The following is a 17,984-nucleotide window of genomic DNA, read 5'->3' on the forward strand; positions in this document are numbered from 1 at the left end:
TTGTTTCTATTCCTCTCTTTATTTTATTCTCTCGATCACATCTGCAGGAATATAGTGAGGGGCACTACACTACACTCGAAAACAGCGAAGCCACCAACTCTTGATTGATATATAAGTACTTACCACTTCCGTCTTTTTCACCACCAACACCACCACCACCACCATGCCCCTCCTCTCCACCGCCGCAACAGGCCTCATGGCCGGCCTGCACGGCTACATCATGGTCCTGGAGATGTTCCTCTGGACGACGCCGCGGGGGCCGGAAGGCGTTCAACCTCAAGCCCGACTTCGCCGAGAAGACCAAGACGCTGGCCGCGAACCAGGGCCTCTACAACGGCTTCCTGGCCGCGGGATTCGTCTGGGCCCTCGCGCACCCGTCCGCCGAGGTCGCGCGCCAGATCCAGCTCTTCTTCCTCGGCTGTGTGGGCGTCGCGGGCGTCTATGGTGGTTTGACAGCCAGCAGGAAGATCCTCTTCGTCCAGGCCGTGCCCGCGGCGATTTCGGGCGCGGTTGTGCTTTTGGGGCTGTAGGCGCGACGACGGACGTGTTGGGGACGAAGAAGGTGTTATGAATAGGTGGATGGCATTGCTCCGGAGCAAGGGAAAGGGCGACAAGGAAGACTACTATCGCACACTTACAGACTATATATGTATTGCGAATATTGATCCCGAGAAATGACTCCAATTGCAAGACAGCGGCCAGGTTTGGCAGGGAGGCTTCCAAAAGTTGTATGCTTGTGATTCGAGTAAGCTTAGACGGTGGGCTTCATACAGGCTGGGAAATGGGAAATTAAACCATTGTAACGCCAATTCATACAAGCCTCAAACAGTCTCTTGTGGTGTCGAATGACTGGAGGTAGACGATTGCATCTACCTACCTACCTACCTATCATTGATGAAGAGTCATGCTTCCCTTGATGCATGTACCTTGTAAAACCAGCGTGAATTGCAAAGACCGGTCCATCACTGGGCGAAATCCAGCGTGAGAGCTAATACAATTCTCAATGGGTAAAAAGTTAAGAGATATAGTTTTCTATAAAGCGAGAACTTATCATCCAGCTAAATAAGCTATCCCGGCTAGCTCAATGGCAGAGCGTGGGACTTTTAATCCCAAGGCTGTGGGTTCGACCCCCACGTCGGGAGGAATGAGGGTTAAATTCCCTTCTCTTTTTGCTTTTCTAAGCTGCTTCTTGTTCCTCACCTTGCTCCAGGCTATGTCGTCAGCTGGTCTACTCTGCCTATTATGTCTCAAGATGTTTGATTGGCAAGCATTTGTTTACACTTTTTGGTTTATTGTTGTATTCAAGTAGGCGATAGTATGGTGACTGAACAAGCACTGTGCTCCTGTAGATGTACCCATTCCAAGCAAAGGCAGGTGCCTAATTGAATATGTCCAAAGGAAACTCGTCCGCAATAGCTTGATAGCCAGCTGGGTTAAGGTGTAAATGGTCACCGCTGTCGTATTGGGTTGCCAAATTGGCCGGATTACCACTGTTGGCAACAAACTTCGCAAAGTCCACCGTCGCATTGAAGCTGCCATCGCCCCCTCCCAGAATCCACTTGTTCACCCGCTGCCTCGTCGCCTCGCGCGCCGGGTTGCTGTAGCTCTGCCCGTTCCCGCCGAACGGCGTGATGGTCGCCGCGAAGACGCCGCGGAGGCCGGCCACGTGGGCGTCGGCCGCGACCTGCCGGAAGGCCGCGATCAGCTGGTCGCCGACGCGCTGCTGCGTGCCCGCGTCCGGCGAGGCGCCGCCGATGTCGTTGACGCCCTCGAAGAGCAGGCAGTACCGGACGCCCGCGGCCGCGAGCAGGTCGCGCTTGTACCGCTGCAGCAGCGGCGGGCCGAGGCCGCCGGCGAGGACGGCGTTGCCGCCGGCGGCTTGGTTGTTCACGCCGATGGTGGTCAGGTTGGACGCTTGCATCTTCGCGAGCAGCAGGTCCGGCCACCTGGGCGGGCAAGTAAGATGGATTAGCATTAGTCTTTCTAATACTTACATGGGATAAGAACAAGGATGTTGTTACCGGTTGTTGGCGTCATCTGTGCTTCCTCGCCCGTCAGTTATGCTGTCGCCCAAGATGACCAAGGCCGAGGATGCTGTCGGCACCCAAGCATCAACCGCTGATACGAAGTACCAGTGTTTCGTATTCGCGCCCGTTACCGTTGACGCATTCACGTGGTTACCTTGCTGCATCCAAGATGTGGTCCGACTGCCCGGGTGGCCAGTGATGCTGCTGCCGGATTGCCCGGCCTGGGTATATAGACTCAGCGTGACCATGGACTGAGCAGCCGCCTTGATATCTACGGGATCGCTATATATCACTTGGCCCCTTGGTACGGACACTGACTCGGAACCATTAAATGTGAGGCCAAGCAGTGTCGATGTTTCAATGCCGCTCACCCCGACCTTGTTCCCAGCCGATAGAGCGACGGAAGCGGCAGTTACAGGGAGTGCGCTGCCGCCGAACGTGTTTGAGATTTGGAAGCGGAATCTCTCTGCCCCGATGGATAGGTGGAGGGTCTGACGGAGCGTGGCATCTTTGAATACGGCACCGCCACCTCGCTGCGTGTTCGGGTCAGGCACCTTGATTCAGAAGTCGGACTTGGTCAAGTACGTACGAACGATGCTGGCGGAAGATTGTTCTGCTCCACCAGCTGCGGCATCGAGGTCCAGGATGCGACCCAATGGGCATCGTCATCTTGCCTGGCTTGCAGATAGTTGGGGTCGAGAGCGAGTGTAGTTACCAGTGATGGTAGAGCGAGCAGGGCGACGACGCAGACGCCGAGACTTCTCGGTATGTGGAATATAGAATGAAGCATCTTGAAGCTGACTAAAGCAGAGCCCTTGAGAAATGCCAAGGCAAGAACGAGGAAGCCATTGGGAAGGTAAACGGACACTGGACCTAGAAATATGAAGAGGTTGCTACTGAAGACGGACGGAGGTCCTCCGTGACCAATATTGCTAGACGACTTCAGCCGATTCTACGAGGGCCCGTATGGATATCACTAAAGAGAAGATCGTCACATAATCTCCACATGAAATATGGCAGTTGGCATGAACAGCAAGCCAGACGAGGGGAGCCCGGCAGAATGGGTCTGGGGAAATGGAGTATCCTAATGCCCGTTAAGGTAGGTGAAGTCGAGATAAGTTGCCGAGGACCTATACCGAGCCTAAGCGAGAGCGACGATGGTTCCTGGGCGGGATTCGCCAATGACGAGCTCAGCAAAAGCTCAGCAAGGATAAAGGCATTGCCGGGTGGGCTCATGGTCCCCTGATACTTGGCAGGTCCAGCTGCGGGAAGATGCATAAGACCCGAGTGCTTCCCAGATTCCGGGGACTATCGCGTTCTCATTGATTTCCATGGTATTTGTTTTCGTCTCATTCCGTCCATGTCAACTTGGGTCGTCTGGTATATTCTTGAGCGTTTGCTTGTACGCAGGCGGTAGCGCCCCAGTAGAACGGATGCCAAGGCACTTAATTGATCGTTTTTGTTCCCTCTCCGAGCTCGGACTAGCTGACTGTTGCAGTTGCAGAGCCTTTTTTTTTGTTTACCTTACTTACGCAGGCCCGTCAGCATCAAAGACCCCTGTGGAGAGTCGCAGCAAAAAATAGTACTTTGCTATGGACTCGAACTAGGTAATTGGGAAAATTCAACTGCGATGCCTGCGACAACATGACTTCACAGACATTCATATAGGTAACTCGAGGCGTAAACAACTCATACTGAACTTGCCCTTTGGTAGGTAAGATGACGGAGTTCGAGATCACCATGCGATTCCCCACTTATGACGGTTGGACGGGTTTTGCGACTGCCCCTCACTCACTACAAAAATGTTGGTGGGATGTAAGTGGGATATGCAACACGGCCAGGAACCCGTCGTCGGCTGAAACTGAAGATGCCAACTATCATGGGGTTTGGGAATGCTTTAGAGGCCTTGCTGGACATCAATGGGCCTGATTAGGTCGGCAATGGATCTTTACAATTACCAGTAGTGTCATTGGGTACGGATCGTGTGCATTCTAGGCCTTCTAATTCGAGGTTGAGCTCCCGAGCTCCAATTGGAATCCAGACTCTGGACTCCTGCGGTTTTGACCCCACCACACTTCGTGTAGGGCGCAAGGAATAAAAGTATTTCTCGACTACTACTTACATGCCGCACTATATCGACTCACTTCTCGCCCTCCTTCTGAGTCACCTCCACTGCGTACTCGGTTGTCTTGTGTACCGTATCCAACTGTAAGCAATTCCCGCCTGCGACTCCTTGGTCTTTGCAAACCTTCCCCAACCACAACTCACACAACGATAGAGATTCTGGCCCGACTTGCGTCTGCCCATCCGAACCCGATCCCGACACTCTCCACCAACACTTTCGCTCCCCAGTACTTCATTGGCCAAGCAATCGAATACCACAAATCAAGCCGGTTGTCAGAACAGTCCATATCGACCATGCCTAGCGCAGAGATATCACCCGTCATTGTTGATGACACTCGAGGTACGTACGGGATTCTCCAGCTGTACACGGTCGTCTTCTGGCATGTTGTCGCATCACTCTGCGCCACCCTACGTATACATGAATGATACTGGGTTTCGAGACTTCAGAGCTATTTAAAGCGGCAATTCCCCACGAGAAGACAGCTTTGCCTGCGTCTTCTTCCATGATCGTCATGCTAATTACTGCTGATTTTCTAGTCCTGGGTCAGGATCCTCTGATCCAGCCCGCTCTCCTCATGGAAGAAATCCCCATGACAGATGCTGCCCTTCAGACAGTTGTCAAGGGTCGCCGCGACGCGGCCGCCATCGTCATGGGCCGTAGCGACAGACTCTTGGTCGTCGTCGGCCCTTGCTCCATCCACGACCCTGCCACGGCCCACGAGTACGCCGCCCGCCTCAAGGCCCTGTCCGAAAAGCTGTCGAACGATCTGTGCATCATCATGCGTGCCTACCTCGAGAAGCCCCGCACGACTGTTGGCTGGAAGGGTCTGATCAACGACCCCGATCTGGACCAGAGTTTCAAGATCAACAAGGGCCTGCGCGTTTCGCGCCAGATGTTCCGCGACCTGACGGCGAACGGCATGCCCATTGCGAGCGAGATGCTCGACACCATCTCCCCAGTTCCTGGCCGACCTGGTCTCGGTGGGCGCCATTGGCGCCCGAACGACCGAGTCGCAGCTTCACCGCGAGCTGGCCTCCGGTCTGTCCTTCCCCGTCGGTTTCAAGAACGGCACCGACGGTAACCTCGGCGTGGCAATCGACGCTATTGGCGCGGCTGCCTCCAAGCACCATTTCATGGGTGTCACCAAGCAGGGATTGGCTGCCATTACACGCACCAAGGGCAACGAGCACGGATTCGTGATCCTTCGTGGTGGAAGCAAGGGTACCAACTTTGACAAGGACAATGTCCAAGCTGCCAAGCAAACCCTCATCACGAAGGGCCAAAAGCAGGCTATCATGATCGACTGCTCGCATGGTAAGTTAAAACATTACCCATCGCCAATAATCGCAAAATACTGACTTATAGTAGGCAACTCCAACAAGGACCACCGTAACCAGCCCAAGGTTGCCAAGACAGTTGGCGATCAGCTCCGGGAGGGCGAGAAGGCCATCATTGGTGTGATGATTGAGTCCAACATCAACGAGGGCACTCAGAAGGTACCGGCAGAAGGCCCCTCAGCACTCAAGAAGGGTGTCAGCATCACCGATGCTTGCATCGACTGGGACTCGACCGTGGCTGTGCTGGAGGATCTGGCCGAGGCTGTCCGCACTCGCAGAGAGAAGAACGGCGTGTCGGAAAGCACCGGCGAGACGGCCAAGGCCACTCCTCTGGAGGAGGACTAAGCGCGCTTGGGATGATGCATACGATTTGAAGACGTTGTAGAACATGAATAAATGAAAAACGGCGAAGGTGCGTTGCATGAGAGCGTTGGGGCATTTAAGAAGCAAAAATGGAGTAGAAAACGGATTGTGCACATCTTGATTTACATCAGAGGATAGAGAAACGGCGTTCTGGTCTGTTTTGGGACACATTCAACATGCGCTGCTCTCCGTATTTGGGATTATGAACTTACTCTGTTGTGATGCCACACATATGAATAGAGCCCCTTTTTCTCCGGCCATGGACTTTATGTATATGACCAGCTTGACATTTCAAACGCCTACAAATTGGTATTGCCTCGATATTGATATATAAACACCCGAAACGCCTTGAAACACCATCTCCGCCTTGTGAAGAACATCAAACTACCCAGGCCGCGATCACGATCATCCTCATCATCGCACTTCGACCGGCACATAATTACCCCTATCCTGCCTCGCCCCGGGGAGCCCTATGCCACCGGCGGCGCCGGCCGTCTTCTTGACCTCGCGCATCTCGGTGAAGCGCTTGACCCCCGCCCAGCCCAGGAGGCCCAGTGTGCCGAAGATGAAGCCCCAGACGATGATCTGGTCCTTGCGGCTGTCGCGCTGGAAGCACATGGTGACGACGTCCTTCTCCTCGGCCTTCTTGCAGAAGGGGAAGCCGTAATCTAAACAAAACTTGCGGGTGCACTGCGCGCAGGAGGCCGAGGCGGCGCGCGCGGACAGGTGGTGCGATGACGCATCGGGGTCAGAGGGGTCGGAGAAGGGGTCGGCGTAGTGGTAGGGGTCGTCGGTGGTGAAGGGGTTCAGGGAGCGCAGGAACTTGTTGTTGCCGGGCTGGGGCGGGGGTTTGGCGTGCGAGGGGTGTTGTCGGAGGCGTCTTTGGGGCCCAGGGGGACGATCGTGCTGTTCTTGAAGCAGGTGCATTTGCAGAACGTTGGGGCGGCTGTGGTGTAGGGGCGCATCAGGGTGTTGTTAGTCCATGGTTCGCAAGTTGGAAAGTGATGGGATGGATGGGTGTAGGTTATCTTACACTTTTGCGATAGCTTGGGAGAATAGAACTCCCAAGAGGAGAAATAGTACCCGGAGATGCTTCATCTTATGCGCATTTACAATTCGATGTCAATAGGAAGGCGAAACATGGGAATTGCCAATTGTGATCCCTTGTCGTCGCTGGTCTTGGATCCTACCTAGAACCTAGGCCGCTGGAGTGCTTAGCCACAGGCCGGAATGTGGCTCAAGCTCTAGTTTTGAGCCAATGGTCGGAGAGTCGGGTCCCTGGCCCAAAAAAGTTGCTTGATCTGATTGATTCGGGGCCGGCTTGTCGAAGATCCTCCAAAAACGACACATTGTATCGCGGCTCGAAATTCCGACTTTTTGAGCGCAATCTACCCAAAATGCGTCGGATATCAAGATTAGGAAAGCCTTCGGGCGCCCGATTGGCCCCAACTGCCCGACCGCTGGCGCCCCTCTGCACCCCGCGCGCTGCCGCTGCCACGAGGCCGTCTCCCACCCCGGCCGCCGCCGTCACGATCAACACATTACGATTCTACTCGTCCCGGCAGCCCGAGCCGCTCCCGGCGTCCCTCACGAGCGGCAAGTCATCGGCGGCTCCCCGAGAGCGTCGAAGAGCTAGCGGAGGAGCTCGAGGTCCAGGAGCTCGACCACCAATTACAACAGCAGCGAGTGTTCGTGCCGCCCCCGCGGCCCTCGGTGGCGGAACGGGCCGATACCATCACCGACACCCTGTACACGCCCGCGACCACGGCCGAGGGGCTCGAGTCGATAGGCGGCCTGGGGAGCTGGTGGGACGACCCGGCGCATTGGCCCGAGACGAGCGACTTTGTGGGGTTCAAGCCCAAGCAGAAGGTGCAGGAACCGGTGCTCCTGGAGGCGGCGGTGCGCCGGGCGCTCACGGAAACGCTCGTGATGAAGCAGCTGGGCCAGGAGGAGCAGCTGACTGGGACCTGGGGTCTGCAAGGGAAGGTGCAGCATGACGCTGTGCTGGCCTTGGACATCAGGGTCGACAGCGACGGCACTGCTACGGTTACGGGTGATTTGCACGCTGTGGCCGATGGGTTGGTGGTCAAGGAGGGCGAGTCTATCGTCGGTTCTGCAGATATTCTGCCTTCGGCCGCCGAGGCGCTTGCCTGGAAGCAACAGGCCGACCAGAGCTGGAAGGGCACTTCGTTGCAAGACGCGCGGTTGAAGTTTGCTGTACGTTGCACCCATCTGAGACTACTTGATATATGCTAACTAAACTATGACAGGTCATCAAGCGCGTTATGCAACTCACAGGCCAGGTCGTTCCCGATCAGAAACTCGCCAACATTGCTACGGCACGCGGTCTTTTGGCCACGCTGCAAAAGCCCCGAAGCCCAAGACTTTCTCGCAAGAAATTGAGACCAAGAAGCAGGATCTCGTTACTCTGCCCAACGTGGCCTTCTCGCCCAAGCGAGTCACCCGGGGACACAAGGATCAGGCGCTGGGACGTTACAAGCTCATCGAGGCCGAATTCAGGAAGCGAGATCTTCAGGACGGCCCGCTGTCTGTTCCCAAGAGCAGAGAAAAGAAGCACTGGAATGGTGAAGCTTAAGCCGTTGTCTAAATAAACGGTTTCTACTACTTGTATGTATTTATGTATAAGAGGTCGAAAAAGCCCATTGCCTCTGTGGAAATAAAGCCAAGTAGGAGGGGATGATGTGATGTACCATAGGGAAAAAGTCTCCGGATGATCATCATTGGAGATGCTGTAAAATACACACAAATCAGCCAAACATAAACATGCCCAATGGTGTCAAAAGTGATCTTATTCTTGGCGCGATTTGATCGTATGAGGGCGCGTGTATCTTGGGCCGAAACCTACGTCAACTTGCAGTGCGAACGGCCGATTTTTAAGGGAGAAATTGACGCAGCGCCGAGGTTAGGGTCAAACATACACCAGACAACAACTACCAACCACAACGGCAGTGGGAGAGTTGCCAGACGTAGCACATTGGTCACAAATACTGCAATTAATCATCACCGGCAACCCGACGAACACGATGCAGTACCTCTCGTGCGAGGCCAACGACGGCTGCACCCTGGCCTTCCAGTCCTCGCTGCCCCTGCCGGCGGCCAATGGCCCCACCTCGCCGGAGGCAGACCCCGCTACTGCAAAATCCTGCTGCTGCTGCACGGTTTCAGCGGCAGCTCGGCCTACTTCTCGCGCAACTTCGAGGCGCTCTCGCGCGACTTCTGGGTCGTCGCCCCGGATCTGCGCGGGCACGGGGCCTCGGGCAAGACCCCCGGCGGCTACCACGTCGCGCGCCTCGCGGCCGATGTCCGCGACCTCGTCACGCATCTTCATCGGGCTATCAGTGCGACCACCAATCCGTCGGAGCGCGGCGTGGAGCCCCTGATCGTGCCGGTTGGCTGCTCTATCGGGGCGGCGGTACTCTGGACGTATGTCGAGCTTTTCGGCCAGCACGGCTTCGGCGGGTTCGTGTTTGTCGACCAGGCCCCGCTGCAGGACCGCGTGCCGGGGTTCGTGGGCGCTGCGAGCGAATGGGGGCCCGACAGGGCGCATCTGGGGTGCTACGACGAGGCGAGCATGCTCGCGGCGCAGCGGGCGTGGATCGAGACGCCGGACGCGGCGCACCGGGGGCTGGTGGAGGGGTGTTTGGGGTACCGCGTGCAGCCGCTGGAGGGGGAAGACACGAAGGACGGGTATGCGCAGAAGAAGGCGGCGGACGAGGCGTTCTTCATGGGGAGAGCCGCCGGTGCGACGGCGTCTGGCTCGCGCGCCTGCTCGCGGACCATACGCGGTACGACCACCGCGAGGCCGTCGAGGCGATCCGCGTGCCGGCGCTCGTGCTGGCGGGAAGGCGGACGGGGTGTTTCCCGCTCGCGGGGATGGAGGAGACGGTGAGGCGGGTACGGAGGGGGAATGGCGGGCGGGAGGAGGCGGCGGGGTGGATGGTTTTCGAGAGCGGGCATTGGATGTTTTGGGAGGAGAGCGAGAGGTTCAATGAGGTTGTTGGGGGGTTTGCTCAGAAGTGCATGGCGTGAGGGAGGGATTGGGACTCTGATGAAGGAGGGCTTTCGGTTAGGATTTGCTTCTGGGAGCGAAGGATGGGATACCATGGTCGAGACGACTCCTTATGGCGATGGTATCTGACAGCTACGCGAAATCGGATGAAACAGTCTTGTTTGGCAGTCATGGTAGCAAGAGGCCAACTTTTCCACACGTTTGTAGTTATGCCAGAGTTATCAGGTGGTTCATTCAATATTTGGTATCTTCCTTCGCTAATGTACAGATCATTCGTTCATCAAGTCATCTCTCCTGCTCATCCCCGGCCCATGGCGCGGCTTCCGTCAATGTTCTCGGCCGCCGTCTTGGTGCGCGGCTGGTCCTGGTCGCCGTAGTGCGCGGCATCTCCTCCGAGCGAGTCGATGACCTTGCGGCTGTTGTCCTTGGACTTCTCACTGGTGTCTGTGTGCGCATCTTGTTAGAGAGGGGGTGGCGGGATACACGTTGGCAGATGTTGGTGGAAGATAGACATACTGGGATTGGCGAGGTTCGCCTTGTGGCCCTGGACGCTGTGGGAGATCTCTTCCTTTCCCTGCGTGAGTTCCTCCATGTCGCGCGAGACGGTAGACTTGGCGCCGGCGGAATCCATGGTGTTGATGATATTGTTTTGGTGTTACTGTGACTGTGTGGGGAAGTGGATATGGTGTATGACTTGTTTGGTCGAATCAGTAAGATGATGCAGATGTCTAGAATGAAGTATTTCTGTTCGAGAGAATGTAGAGGATGTTCGCTCTTCTTATGTTCGCAGTTTCCCATATGCTCTGGCCAACCTTTATAATGACGTCGCTGTTACCTTCTTCATCATCATCTTTGGCATTTACTTGCTTGCTCGTCCTGTGCGACCACATTACCACATTCTGCATGGACTCCGTAGACTGGGATCTATGGGATCTCGATCGCCAGTTGTTTGCACACAACCTGCCAACAACCAGATCTGTTTACCACGAGCCACAAATAGGTCGCGTTTGGTCGTCGCGTGCAACGGTTAGATTGGGGGAATATTGATTAGTGCTTGGTGTGTGACGAACCCCGGATTGCGGATACGTCATTCATAAGGCTTGGCTGACCGGTTGGTGGTTTCCCACATTCAGGGGTCTTGTGCAGATCCCGCCTTAGTAATCATAACAACGCATACCCTGACCTATGACTTCAATGCTTCACCAAAACGTCAACAGAGCAGGCCATTACTGGTTTGAAGGCCGCCCTCGAAATCATGTTCCTTTCCGTCTCTGCTGTGCCAAATACAACTTAAACGAACTCCTCCATGTTGAGTATCATACCCTCTGTTTCTGTGCAAGGGAGCCAATCAGAGCCAACATCGTCATGTAGTTTGTTCGCCTTCTCGTTTTGGTTTGCATTGCGGCATTCCTGCTGTCCATATGTAAACTTCCCTTTGGCTTTCTTTCCCTACCGACCTTCCCATATCGCCATGGCCATGATGAGATCAGGTGACTAAACTATCCTTTGGCCAGACACAATTCAGTTGATTTGGTCTAGAAGTGTCCAAAATCGCGGAGTTCCCATGGCGGATGCACGATACATTACCACTAAGGGCTATCATCAGACATTCCTGCCATGTGAATGTGATGAGGGTCGAGACGAAGGTTCTGACCGGGTCTTATGTCAGGAGCTAGCCAAGACAGCCCCAAAGTAAAACCCATTGATATATGCTAACAATGGACTTAGTTATGGATACTTCTAGGTCTTGTGATGTACAATACTGGCGATACTTCTGATCCGTCACCGGGCTTCTTTCTAATGTTTCCTTATGTGACTGGCCTGGATCATGGATATGGTATGGCCAGGCCGATTTCGGGTTTCACATATAGCCACAATCATTTGGGGTAGCTTGAGCATTCAAGCCCCATCATACCTGAACGCAGCTTTGACCCCAACATATTCAGCGAGAAATATCTGGAAAAGGGGGTTGTCTTGTCCATAGACCGGATGAGAACCATGTGTGGCACGTGCGTATCGGTGCACGTGCCACAATATAGACTACATGTATGCATCCAATCAGATATTACAGAATTATATGGGATATCGATATACCACGCCTGTCTATTCGAGGAAGGAATGAAGCAGTGTCTTTGCAGTTTTGTTGGATTTGTTTGCGTGGGTACTTGGGAGGACGTTCCAGCAGCAGCTCTCACCAGCCAGGCAGCACATAAAATGCCCAGTCAGCCAATGAGATAGCCCGGAATTCCGCTGCCTGCTTACTGCTTTGAAACATTGGTGGACCCCAGCCAGCACCGGCAGTCTTAGGCAGAGAGATTGAAAGCACTCTCTGGAAGAATTCGACCCGGTGATTGGTTCAGTACGGGGTTCACTTACAATTATATTGCAGCCTCTCAATGAAATTTGGCAGCCTTTGATCCCCTGGGCACACAGCTGCAGCACACCACAGCTCTTATAAAACAGCGGAAGATTTCTTGATGGTGACTGTCAATCGAGGAAACCGGTCTTTCCTCTAGTTCATCAGTTTCGTTTTTGATCACCCTTGTCAAGTGTTGAGCGAGTGTCCCAAACAGTTACCTGACGACAACAAAACAAACCAGCAGCCGCACGCAGCAGGAAACAACTTGTACCGAGACTCCATATCAACCAACTACCACCAAGTTTCTACATTGAATAAAACCAAACCAGTTGAGCAAATTTCTCTACAGGTTCTATCACAATGGAGTCACCGGAGTCTAATGGGACCCAGAAGCCCCAGCAATTTATTGATGCGGACGACGAAAATATCTACAGAAGTCTCACGACCGGCCACATCTCCTACTTCAAGGATGTCAGTGAGGGTACAACCGACAACACCGAGAATACCATGCAGACGAGCGTCAAGTACCTGGAGAAGAAGTACGACGACGTTGGCCGGAAGTACTACTCCGAGCCCACGGCCGACGAGGAAGAAGACAAGAAGCAGCAGCTCGACTGGTGGCAACGCTACGCCCTCTGCGAGACGCGCCACTACTACCCCGAGGGCGACCTCAAGTGCACCCGCCTGCACGTCAACCCGCAGCCGCTGAAACAGCTGCTTGAGGACGTCGTCGGCAACTACCCCAACGAGCCCATCGACGCGCAGCAGGACGTCGAGATCACCCTGCCCGCCAAGTGCCTCTTCCACTACCGCTCCGAGCTGGGCGCCGAGGGCCGCTCGCGCTTTATGAAAGACACGCAGTCGCTCCTCCAGCTGCGCCTGCTGCTCCAGTGGATCGACCAGTCGCTCGAGGACGAGTGGAAGGCGTACCGCCGCGTCATCAGCAGCGAGTCCAAGCACATCACCTACGAGCACCTCTGGACCGTCTTCAAGCCGGGGAAGGTCATGTACGCCCACACGCTCGGGCAGCCGCGCGCGTACACGGTCACCAACGCGCAGTACAACGACAACTCGGAGCAGCCCTCGCTGATCCTGAGCGGTGAGTTCATCGACTACGACGGCGAGCAGTTCGGCTTCCGCGAGGCGCGGCTCCAGATCCCCAAGTTTGAGGGAACGTGTCGGCTCCCAGATCTTGACGTGGTGCCCCTGGACCTCCACCCCGATAAAGACCAGATCCTCGAAACTTTGCTGGCCCGAGGCCAGCGCTTCGAGGAGTTGGCGGGCCAGAACCACGTCCAGTACGACGGCATGGCCGTCCGGAAGTCGAAGATCGGCTACGAGCGATTCCACATTCAGGAGCGCATCATGGTCGACTGCCAGACGCACCACCGGCTCAACCCCATGGACATGTTTGCCGTAACGCCCCTGGACCCTGCCGAGCGCGGCCTGTCGGATGAAGAAGCCATCCTCGCCAATGCCACCGTCCGCGGCTACGCGTTCACGCACCAGCTGTTCCTGGAGTTCTTCGTCGACGACATCTCCGAGATCGAGTGGAACACGGCCTGCTTCGACCAGCTGGTCTTGGATCCTACCTCCAAGGAGAGTATACAAGCGCTGGTGTCGAGCCATGCTAGAGAACGGGAGGATGGTCAAGTTAGCTTCGACGATATCGTGAAGGGTAAAGGCCAAGGACTGGTATTTGTGCTGTCTGGCCCCCTGGTGTCGGTAAGTCAACATGATCATGGAAGATTTTCAGAAGAGGTAGAAGGAAGTTTGTATACTAACTGTGTCGTTTACAGGGAAAACCCTAACCGCCGAATGCGTCGCCGAATGCATCCAGCGGCCCCTCTACAACGTCTCCTCGGGCGACCTGGGCACCGACAGCACCGCCCTCGACGCCAAGCTGTCGGGCATCATGGACCTGGCGAGCGCGTGGAACGCGGTGCTGCTGATCGACGAGGCCGACGTCTTCCTCTCGCGCCGCACGCTGCACGACCTGCCGCGCAACGCCCTCGTCGCCGTCTTCCTGCGCCGGCTCGAGTACTACGCGGGGATATTGTTCCTGACCACGAACCGCGTCGCCAGCTTTGATGAGGCGTTCAAGAGCCGCATCCACGTGCCGCTGCAGTTTAGGGCGCTGTCGCGGGGCTCGCGGAGGGCGATCTGGGGGGCAGTTTTGCGAGAGGGTGGGTGTGTTTCTGGAGGAGGGGGAGATGGAGAGACTGGCGGGGCTTGAGTTGAATGGGCGGCAGATCAAGAATATCGTGAAGACGGCTAATAGCCTTGCTTCATTCAAGGATCAGAAGCTGGCCATTTCACACCTGGAGCAGGTTGCGAAGATTCACACCAGTTTTGCGGAAGAGTTTGAGGGGGTGGAGAAAGTTTGATGATCTCTGAATGGGAGATGATCATAAGGATGATCGGTGTTATGAGAGACTTACTTATTTGGACATAAGGCTTTTAGACATGCTTAGATTCCTGTGGATGTTGGAATCATTATTAGATAAACATGAACCACCAACGATTAATGATACACCTTAGTTAGATACCATTTGGCCCCTCTTTTCTGCATATTTCTTTCCACAAACCGGTTGGTGTGACTGTAGTAGCAAAGACGTTTTCTGCCACGGTAGGACAACTGGTGCTATCCAAGCTTGTTGAATATCATAGAACACCGGAAATAAGATAAAATTGGGTCGAAGCAACGTTCTATTGGTATCATATCTAGTAGTCTATGTGAAGTTCCTTTTCGTCATCCCATTGTCCATTCTTCATCCCAGCCCAAATAAAGATCAAAACGCCGTTGGTATGCAGGTAGTTGTAGTGCTAATAAAGAAATTTAAGCCGAAGCCTCAGTCTCGTTGACGAGGACGTATCGGTAGCGCGGCTTGCCGGCCTCGAGGTCCTGGATGGCCTGGTTGGCCTCGCTCATGGGCCGGAGCTGGATCATGCCCTTGAGGTTGTTCTTGGAGACGAGCTCGAGCATCTCGCGCAGGTCGGCGGGCGAGCCGATCATGGAGCCCGTGAAGCTCTGGCGGCCGAAGACGACCGAGGGCGCGGCCAGCTTGAAGGGGCCGTCCTCGGGGATGCCGACCTGGACGAACTTGCCGTCGCGCTTCAGGAGGGTGAAGTAGTCGTCGATGGGAGACTGTGGGGTCGTGATGTTAGCAGAAGTCACCACGTGAGATGAGTAGAAATAGTAACTTACATCGGAAGAGGCAACGGTAGAGATGATCAGGTCCAGGCTGCGGGCGTGCTTGGCCGTCCAGTTGGGGTCGTCGAGAGTGGCGATGTAGTCGTCGGCGCCGAGGCTGAGGACCTCCTTGCGCTTGTTCTCGCGGCGGGAGATGCCGACGACGCGGTCGGCGCCCATGGCCTTGGCGAAGATGACGCCGTAGTGGCCGAGGCCGCCGACGCCGACGATGCCGACGCTCTTGCCGGGGCGGGTGTCGTGGAACTTGAGGGGCGCGAAGACGGTGACGCCGCCGCAGAGCATGGGCGCGGCCTCGGCCGAGTCGACGTTGTCGGGGATCTTGACGACGAAGTGCGAGGGGGCGCGGTGGTAGGTGGCGTAGCCGCCCTGGGCCTTGCCGCCGTTGAAGTGGGGCGCGGGCGCGCTGTACGTGAAGACCATCCTGGGGCAGTAGTTCTCCTCGAGGGCGTCGCAGTCCTCGCAGCGGGCGCCGTCGCCGAAGCGGCTGAGGCAGGAGTCGCCCTGGGCGCCGACGCCGACGCGGTCGCCGACCTTGAGGCCGTTCATGACCTGGCTGCCGGCGCGCACGACGACGCCGACGATCTCGTGGCCGACGGTGATGGGGTAGGGCGTCGCGCCCCAGCCGCTGCGCAGGACGTGCAGGTCGCTGCCGCACATGCCGCAGTGCGTCACCCGGATGTCGACGTCGTTCTCCTCCCACGGCTTGGGCTCGAACTCCTCCCACCGCATGTTGCCGTCGGCCGAGGTGGCGTCGTGGGCTTGCCAGCCCTCGAACTTGTAATCCTGAGCAGTGGCCATGGTGTGTTTGTATGATGTGTGTATAGACTTGAAAAGGAGTGAGTGGGTTTGAAGGGAGGAATTAGATGTTGAACGAAGCCGGCTCGGGTGTTTCGTCAGGAGGCTCTCGGAAAAGGGAACAAGCAGACATAGCCTATATAGCCAGTCCAGAAGCCGTTATCTGACCGCCACCCAGATCAGTATACGAAGCCGCCAAGGCCATAGAAGAGGGTCGTAGGATGGGGCTGCATACTCAGTTTTTCACGAACCGTTACGAGTATTGCCGTCTTGCCCTGCGATGCGGCATGCCGTGGGATTCTTGGAATAGCGCGAGTGCCGAAACGGGGTATTATCCATTCGCGTTGGAGATTGCGGAAGGGTGACGAGAAGTTAGCAGCATGCATATGCATACCTATCTCCACGTATTTCCCGACCGAGCCGTACCTCGCCAGCCTATAGAATCTCAGGCTGGCCGCGGAAGGGTAGCATTCTCGCTGGCACACGCAAGTCCCTGGGCCCTGCTTCTCCCGGCTTGCCCAGTATTCTCCGTCCTCATTCAGCGATTGCAGTTATTTCCGTTACTTCTCCCCAAGATTTTCTCTTGAGCCGGGCCGATGTCTCTATCAGACCCGTGCTCGCGTGTTACACCATCGGCGGGTCGGACAGCAGAAAAGGCGGAGCTCAGCGGATCCCAGGCCAGAAGGGCTTCTGTGCTTTTCGGCTTCTGGGCGCGGCAACGCCTCCATCTTTCAAGCTTTATCGGAGCTAAGAAGTTATCGCCATCGGCCGAAAATTTTCAAACGGTTTCTTCTGCAGGAAGAGCCTCTTTGGGACTCTGGAGCTCGCAGGACCCGGAACCGCGAACCTAGTCATGAATGACCAAGCTTCATTTCCGAAATAATTCCTGCTTGGATGCCAGACTGATCCACTACTCTCGGACAATATATGACGCAAGGTCTGGAAAAGGGCTTGTGCGTTTGTGTCTTGGTGGCCGACGCTGCGATGTTCCCGCTCGTTCCCATGTTGCCAACATGGATGGCCTAGGAAACGCAGCAACAACGGCGACAACTCACGATGCGGCTGCCGCACACTACACTAGTTGCCGAAGATAACATGGGAGCTATACCGTCTAGGCTAACGTCTACTTCACCGCTTCGCTTCGTAGCTTATTCGTGGATTTTGCATCTCAGTTCTATTCAAGACGCCTCGACGCCCGCCTCGTTACCAGAGTCTTGGCGCGGCGTTTGTCAGACCCACCCACGAAATCTTTTCCGAGATCGTAGCGCAACCATATCTGGAGAACCGTTACAGCAGAGCCAGTGGAGCTCGCAGCGAAATCGCCTCGAGGGCAAATCCCGAAAGAAATGCTCTGTTTGGATGCTTCCCAAATGCCGTCTGGACAGGAAAACCATGTTAACCTGTGATCTCCCGCATACAATCCCGAGAAGTTATCCCAGCCCGACCACCCGGTTCCCCCGGACGCTGAGATAGTCTGAACTCTACACTCAGGTGACAGGCCGGGATGACGAGGATTATCCGTGGATATAGCTACCAATACGAGTACCTAGGAATCGTCTATTCGGAGAAACTGCCCTAGTATCGATTACATCGGATGGCGCAAGTACAATGAGGGCAGATCGGTCGTGCCATCTAGCTAGTGCGGGGGGATGGTTCTTTATAGGATTACGGTTCGCCTATGGTTCATATCTAAAGTGGCTGGGGATACACACAGGCCGTTGAATAGCGGCCACG

General features: G+C 55.6%; 9 protein-coding genes across 9 annotated transcripts; 5 read left to right on the top strand and 4 right to left on the bottom strand.

The window, feature by feature from the left end:
• Window positions 1-163: 163 nt before the first annotated feature.
• PG997_005591 (uncharacterized protein) lies at window positions 164-530 on the top strand (the record flags this gene model as incomplete). The annotated part of the gene is made up of 2 exons (XM_066809906.1): window positions 164-223; window positions 300-530. The coding sequence occupies 2 exons, from the start codon at window positions 164-166 to the stop codon at window positions 528-530; spliced, it is 291 nt and encodes a 96-aa protein (XP_066668829.1).
• Window positions 531-1,378: 848 nt separating this feature from the next.
• Window positions 1,379-3,263, bottom strand: PG997_005592 (uncharacterized protein; the record flags this gene model as incomplete). The annotated part of the gene is made up of 6 exons (XM_066809907.1): window positions 1,379-1,946; window positions 2,022-2,118; window positions 2,182-2,560; window positions 2,617-2,900; window positions 3,034-3,111; window positions 3,164-3,263. 6 exons carry the CDS (start codon window positions 3,261-3,263, stop codon window positions 1,379-1,381), a joined length of 1,506 nt encoding a protein of 501 aa, XP_066668830.1.
• Window positions 3,264-4,445: 1,182 nt separating this feature from the next.
• On the top strand, window positions 4,446-5,834 carry PG997_005593 (uncharacterized protein; the record flags this gene model as incomplete). The annotated part of the gene is made up of 4 exons (XM_066809908.1): window positions 4,446-4,491; window positions 4,689-5,080; window positions 5,112-5,466; window positions 5,521-5,834. 4 exons carry the CDS (start codon window positions 4,446-4,448, stop codon window positions 5,832-5,834), a joined length of 1,107 nt encoding a protein of 368 aa, XP_066668831.1.
• Window positions 5,835-6,266: 432 nt separating this feature from the next.
• On the bottom strand, window positions 6,267-6,779 carry PG997_005594 (uncharacterized protein; the record flags this gene model as incomplete). The annotated part of the gene is made up of 1 exon (XM_066809909.1): window positions 6,267-6,779. The coding sequence occupies one exon, from the start codon at window positions 6,777-6,779 to the stop codon at window positions 6,267-6,269; it is 513 nt and encodes a 170-aa protein (XP_066668832.1).
• A 470-nt stretch (window positions 6,780-7,249) lies between these two features.
• On the top strand, window positions 7,250-8,448 carry PG997_005595 (uncharacterized protein; the record flags this gene model as incomplete). The annotated part of the gene is made up of 4 exons (XM_066809910.1): window positions 7,250-7,824; window positions 7,874-8,069; window positions 8,123-8,198; window positions 8,249-8,448. 4 exons carry the CDS (start codon window positions 7,250-7,252, stop codon window positions 8,446-8,448), a joined length of 1,047 nt encoding a protein of 348 aa, XP_066668833.1.
• A 448-nt stretch (window positions 8,449-8,896) lies between these two features.
• Window positions 8,897-9,902, top strand: PG997_005596 (uncharacterized protein; the record flags this gene model as incomplete). The annotated part of the gene is given in 3 exon segments (XM_066809911.1): window positions 8,897-8,946; window positions 8,997-9,590; window positions 9,608-9,902. The coding sequence occupies 3 exon segments, from the start codon at window positions 8,897-8,899 to the stop codon at window positions 9,900-9,902; spliced, it is 939 nt and encodes a 312-aa protein (XP_066668834.1).
• A 278-nt stretch (window positions 9,903-10,180) lies between these two features.
• Window positions 10,181-10,513, bottom strand: PG997_005597 (Conidiation protein 6-domain-containing protein; the record flags this gene model as incomplete). The annotated part of the gene is made up of 2 exons (XM_066809912.1): window positions 10,181-10,326; window positions 10,399-10,513. The coding sequence occupies 2 exons, from the start codon at window positions 10,511-10,513 to the stop codon at window positions 10,181-10,183; spliced, it is 261 nt and encodes an 86-aa protein (XP_066668835.1).
• Window positions 10,514-12,601: 2,088 nt separating this feature from the next.
• Window positions 12,602-14,628, top strand: PG997_005598 (uncharacterized protein; the record flags this gene model as incomplete). Its single annotated transcript, XM_066809913.1, has 3 exons — window positions 12,602-13,966; window positions 14,007-14,357; window positions 14,416-14,628. The coding sequence occupies 3 exons, from the start codon at window positions 12,602-12,604 to the stop codon at window positions 14,626-14,628; spliced, it is 1,929 nt and encodes a 642-aa protein (XP_066668836.1).
• Window positions 14,629-15,080: 452 nt separating this feature from the next.
• On the bottom strand, window positions 15,081-16,253 carry PG997_005599 (uncharacterized protein; the record flags this gene model as incomplete). Its single annotated transcript, XM_066809914.1, has 2 exons — window positions 15,081-15,389; window positions 15,450-16,253. 2 exons carry the CDS (start codon window positions 16,251-16,253, stop codon window positions 15,081-15,083), a joined length of 1,113 nt encoding a protein of 370 aa, XP_066668837.1.
• Window positions 16,254-17,984: the final 1,731 nt, after the last annotated feature.

This window comes from Apiospora hydei (genome assembly GCF_038363865.1).
Source record: "Apiospora hydei strain CBS 114990 chromosome Unknown utg000005l_segment0_segment0, whole genome shotgun sequence".
Taxonomy (NCBI): domain Eukaryota; kingdom Fungi; phylum Ascomycota; class Sordariomycetes; order Amphisphaeriales; family Apiosporaceae; genus Apiospora; species Apiospora hydei.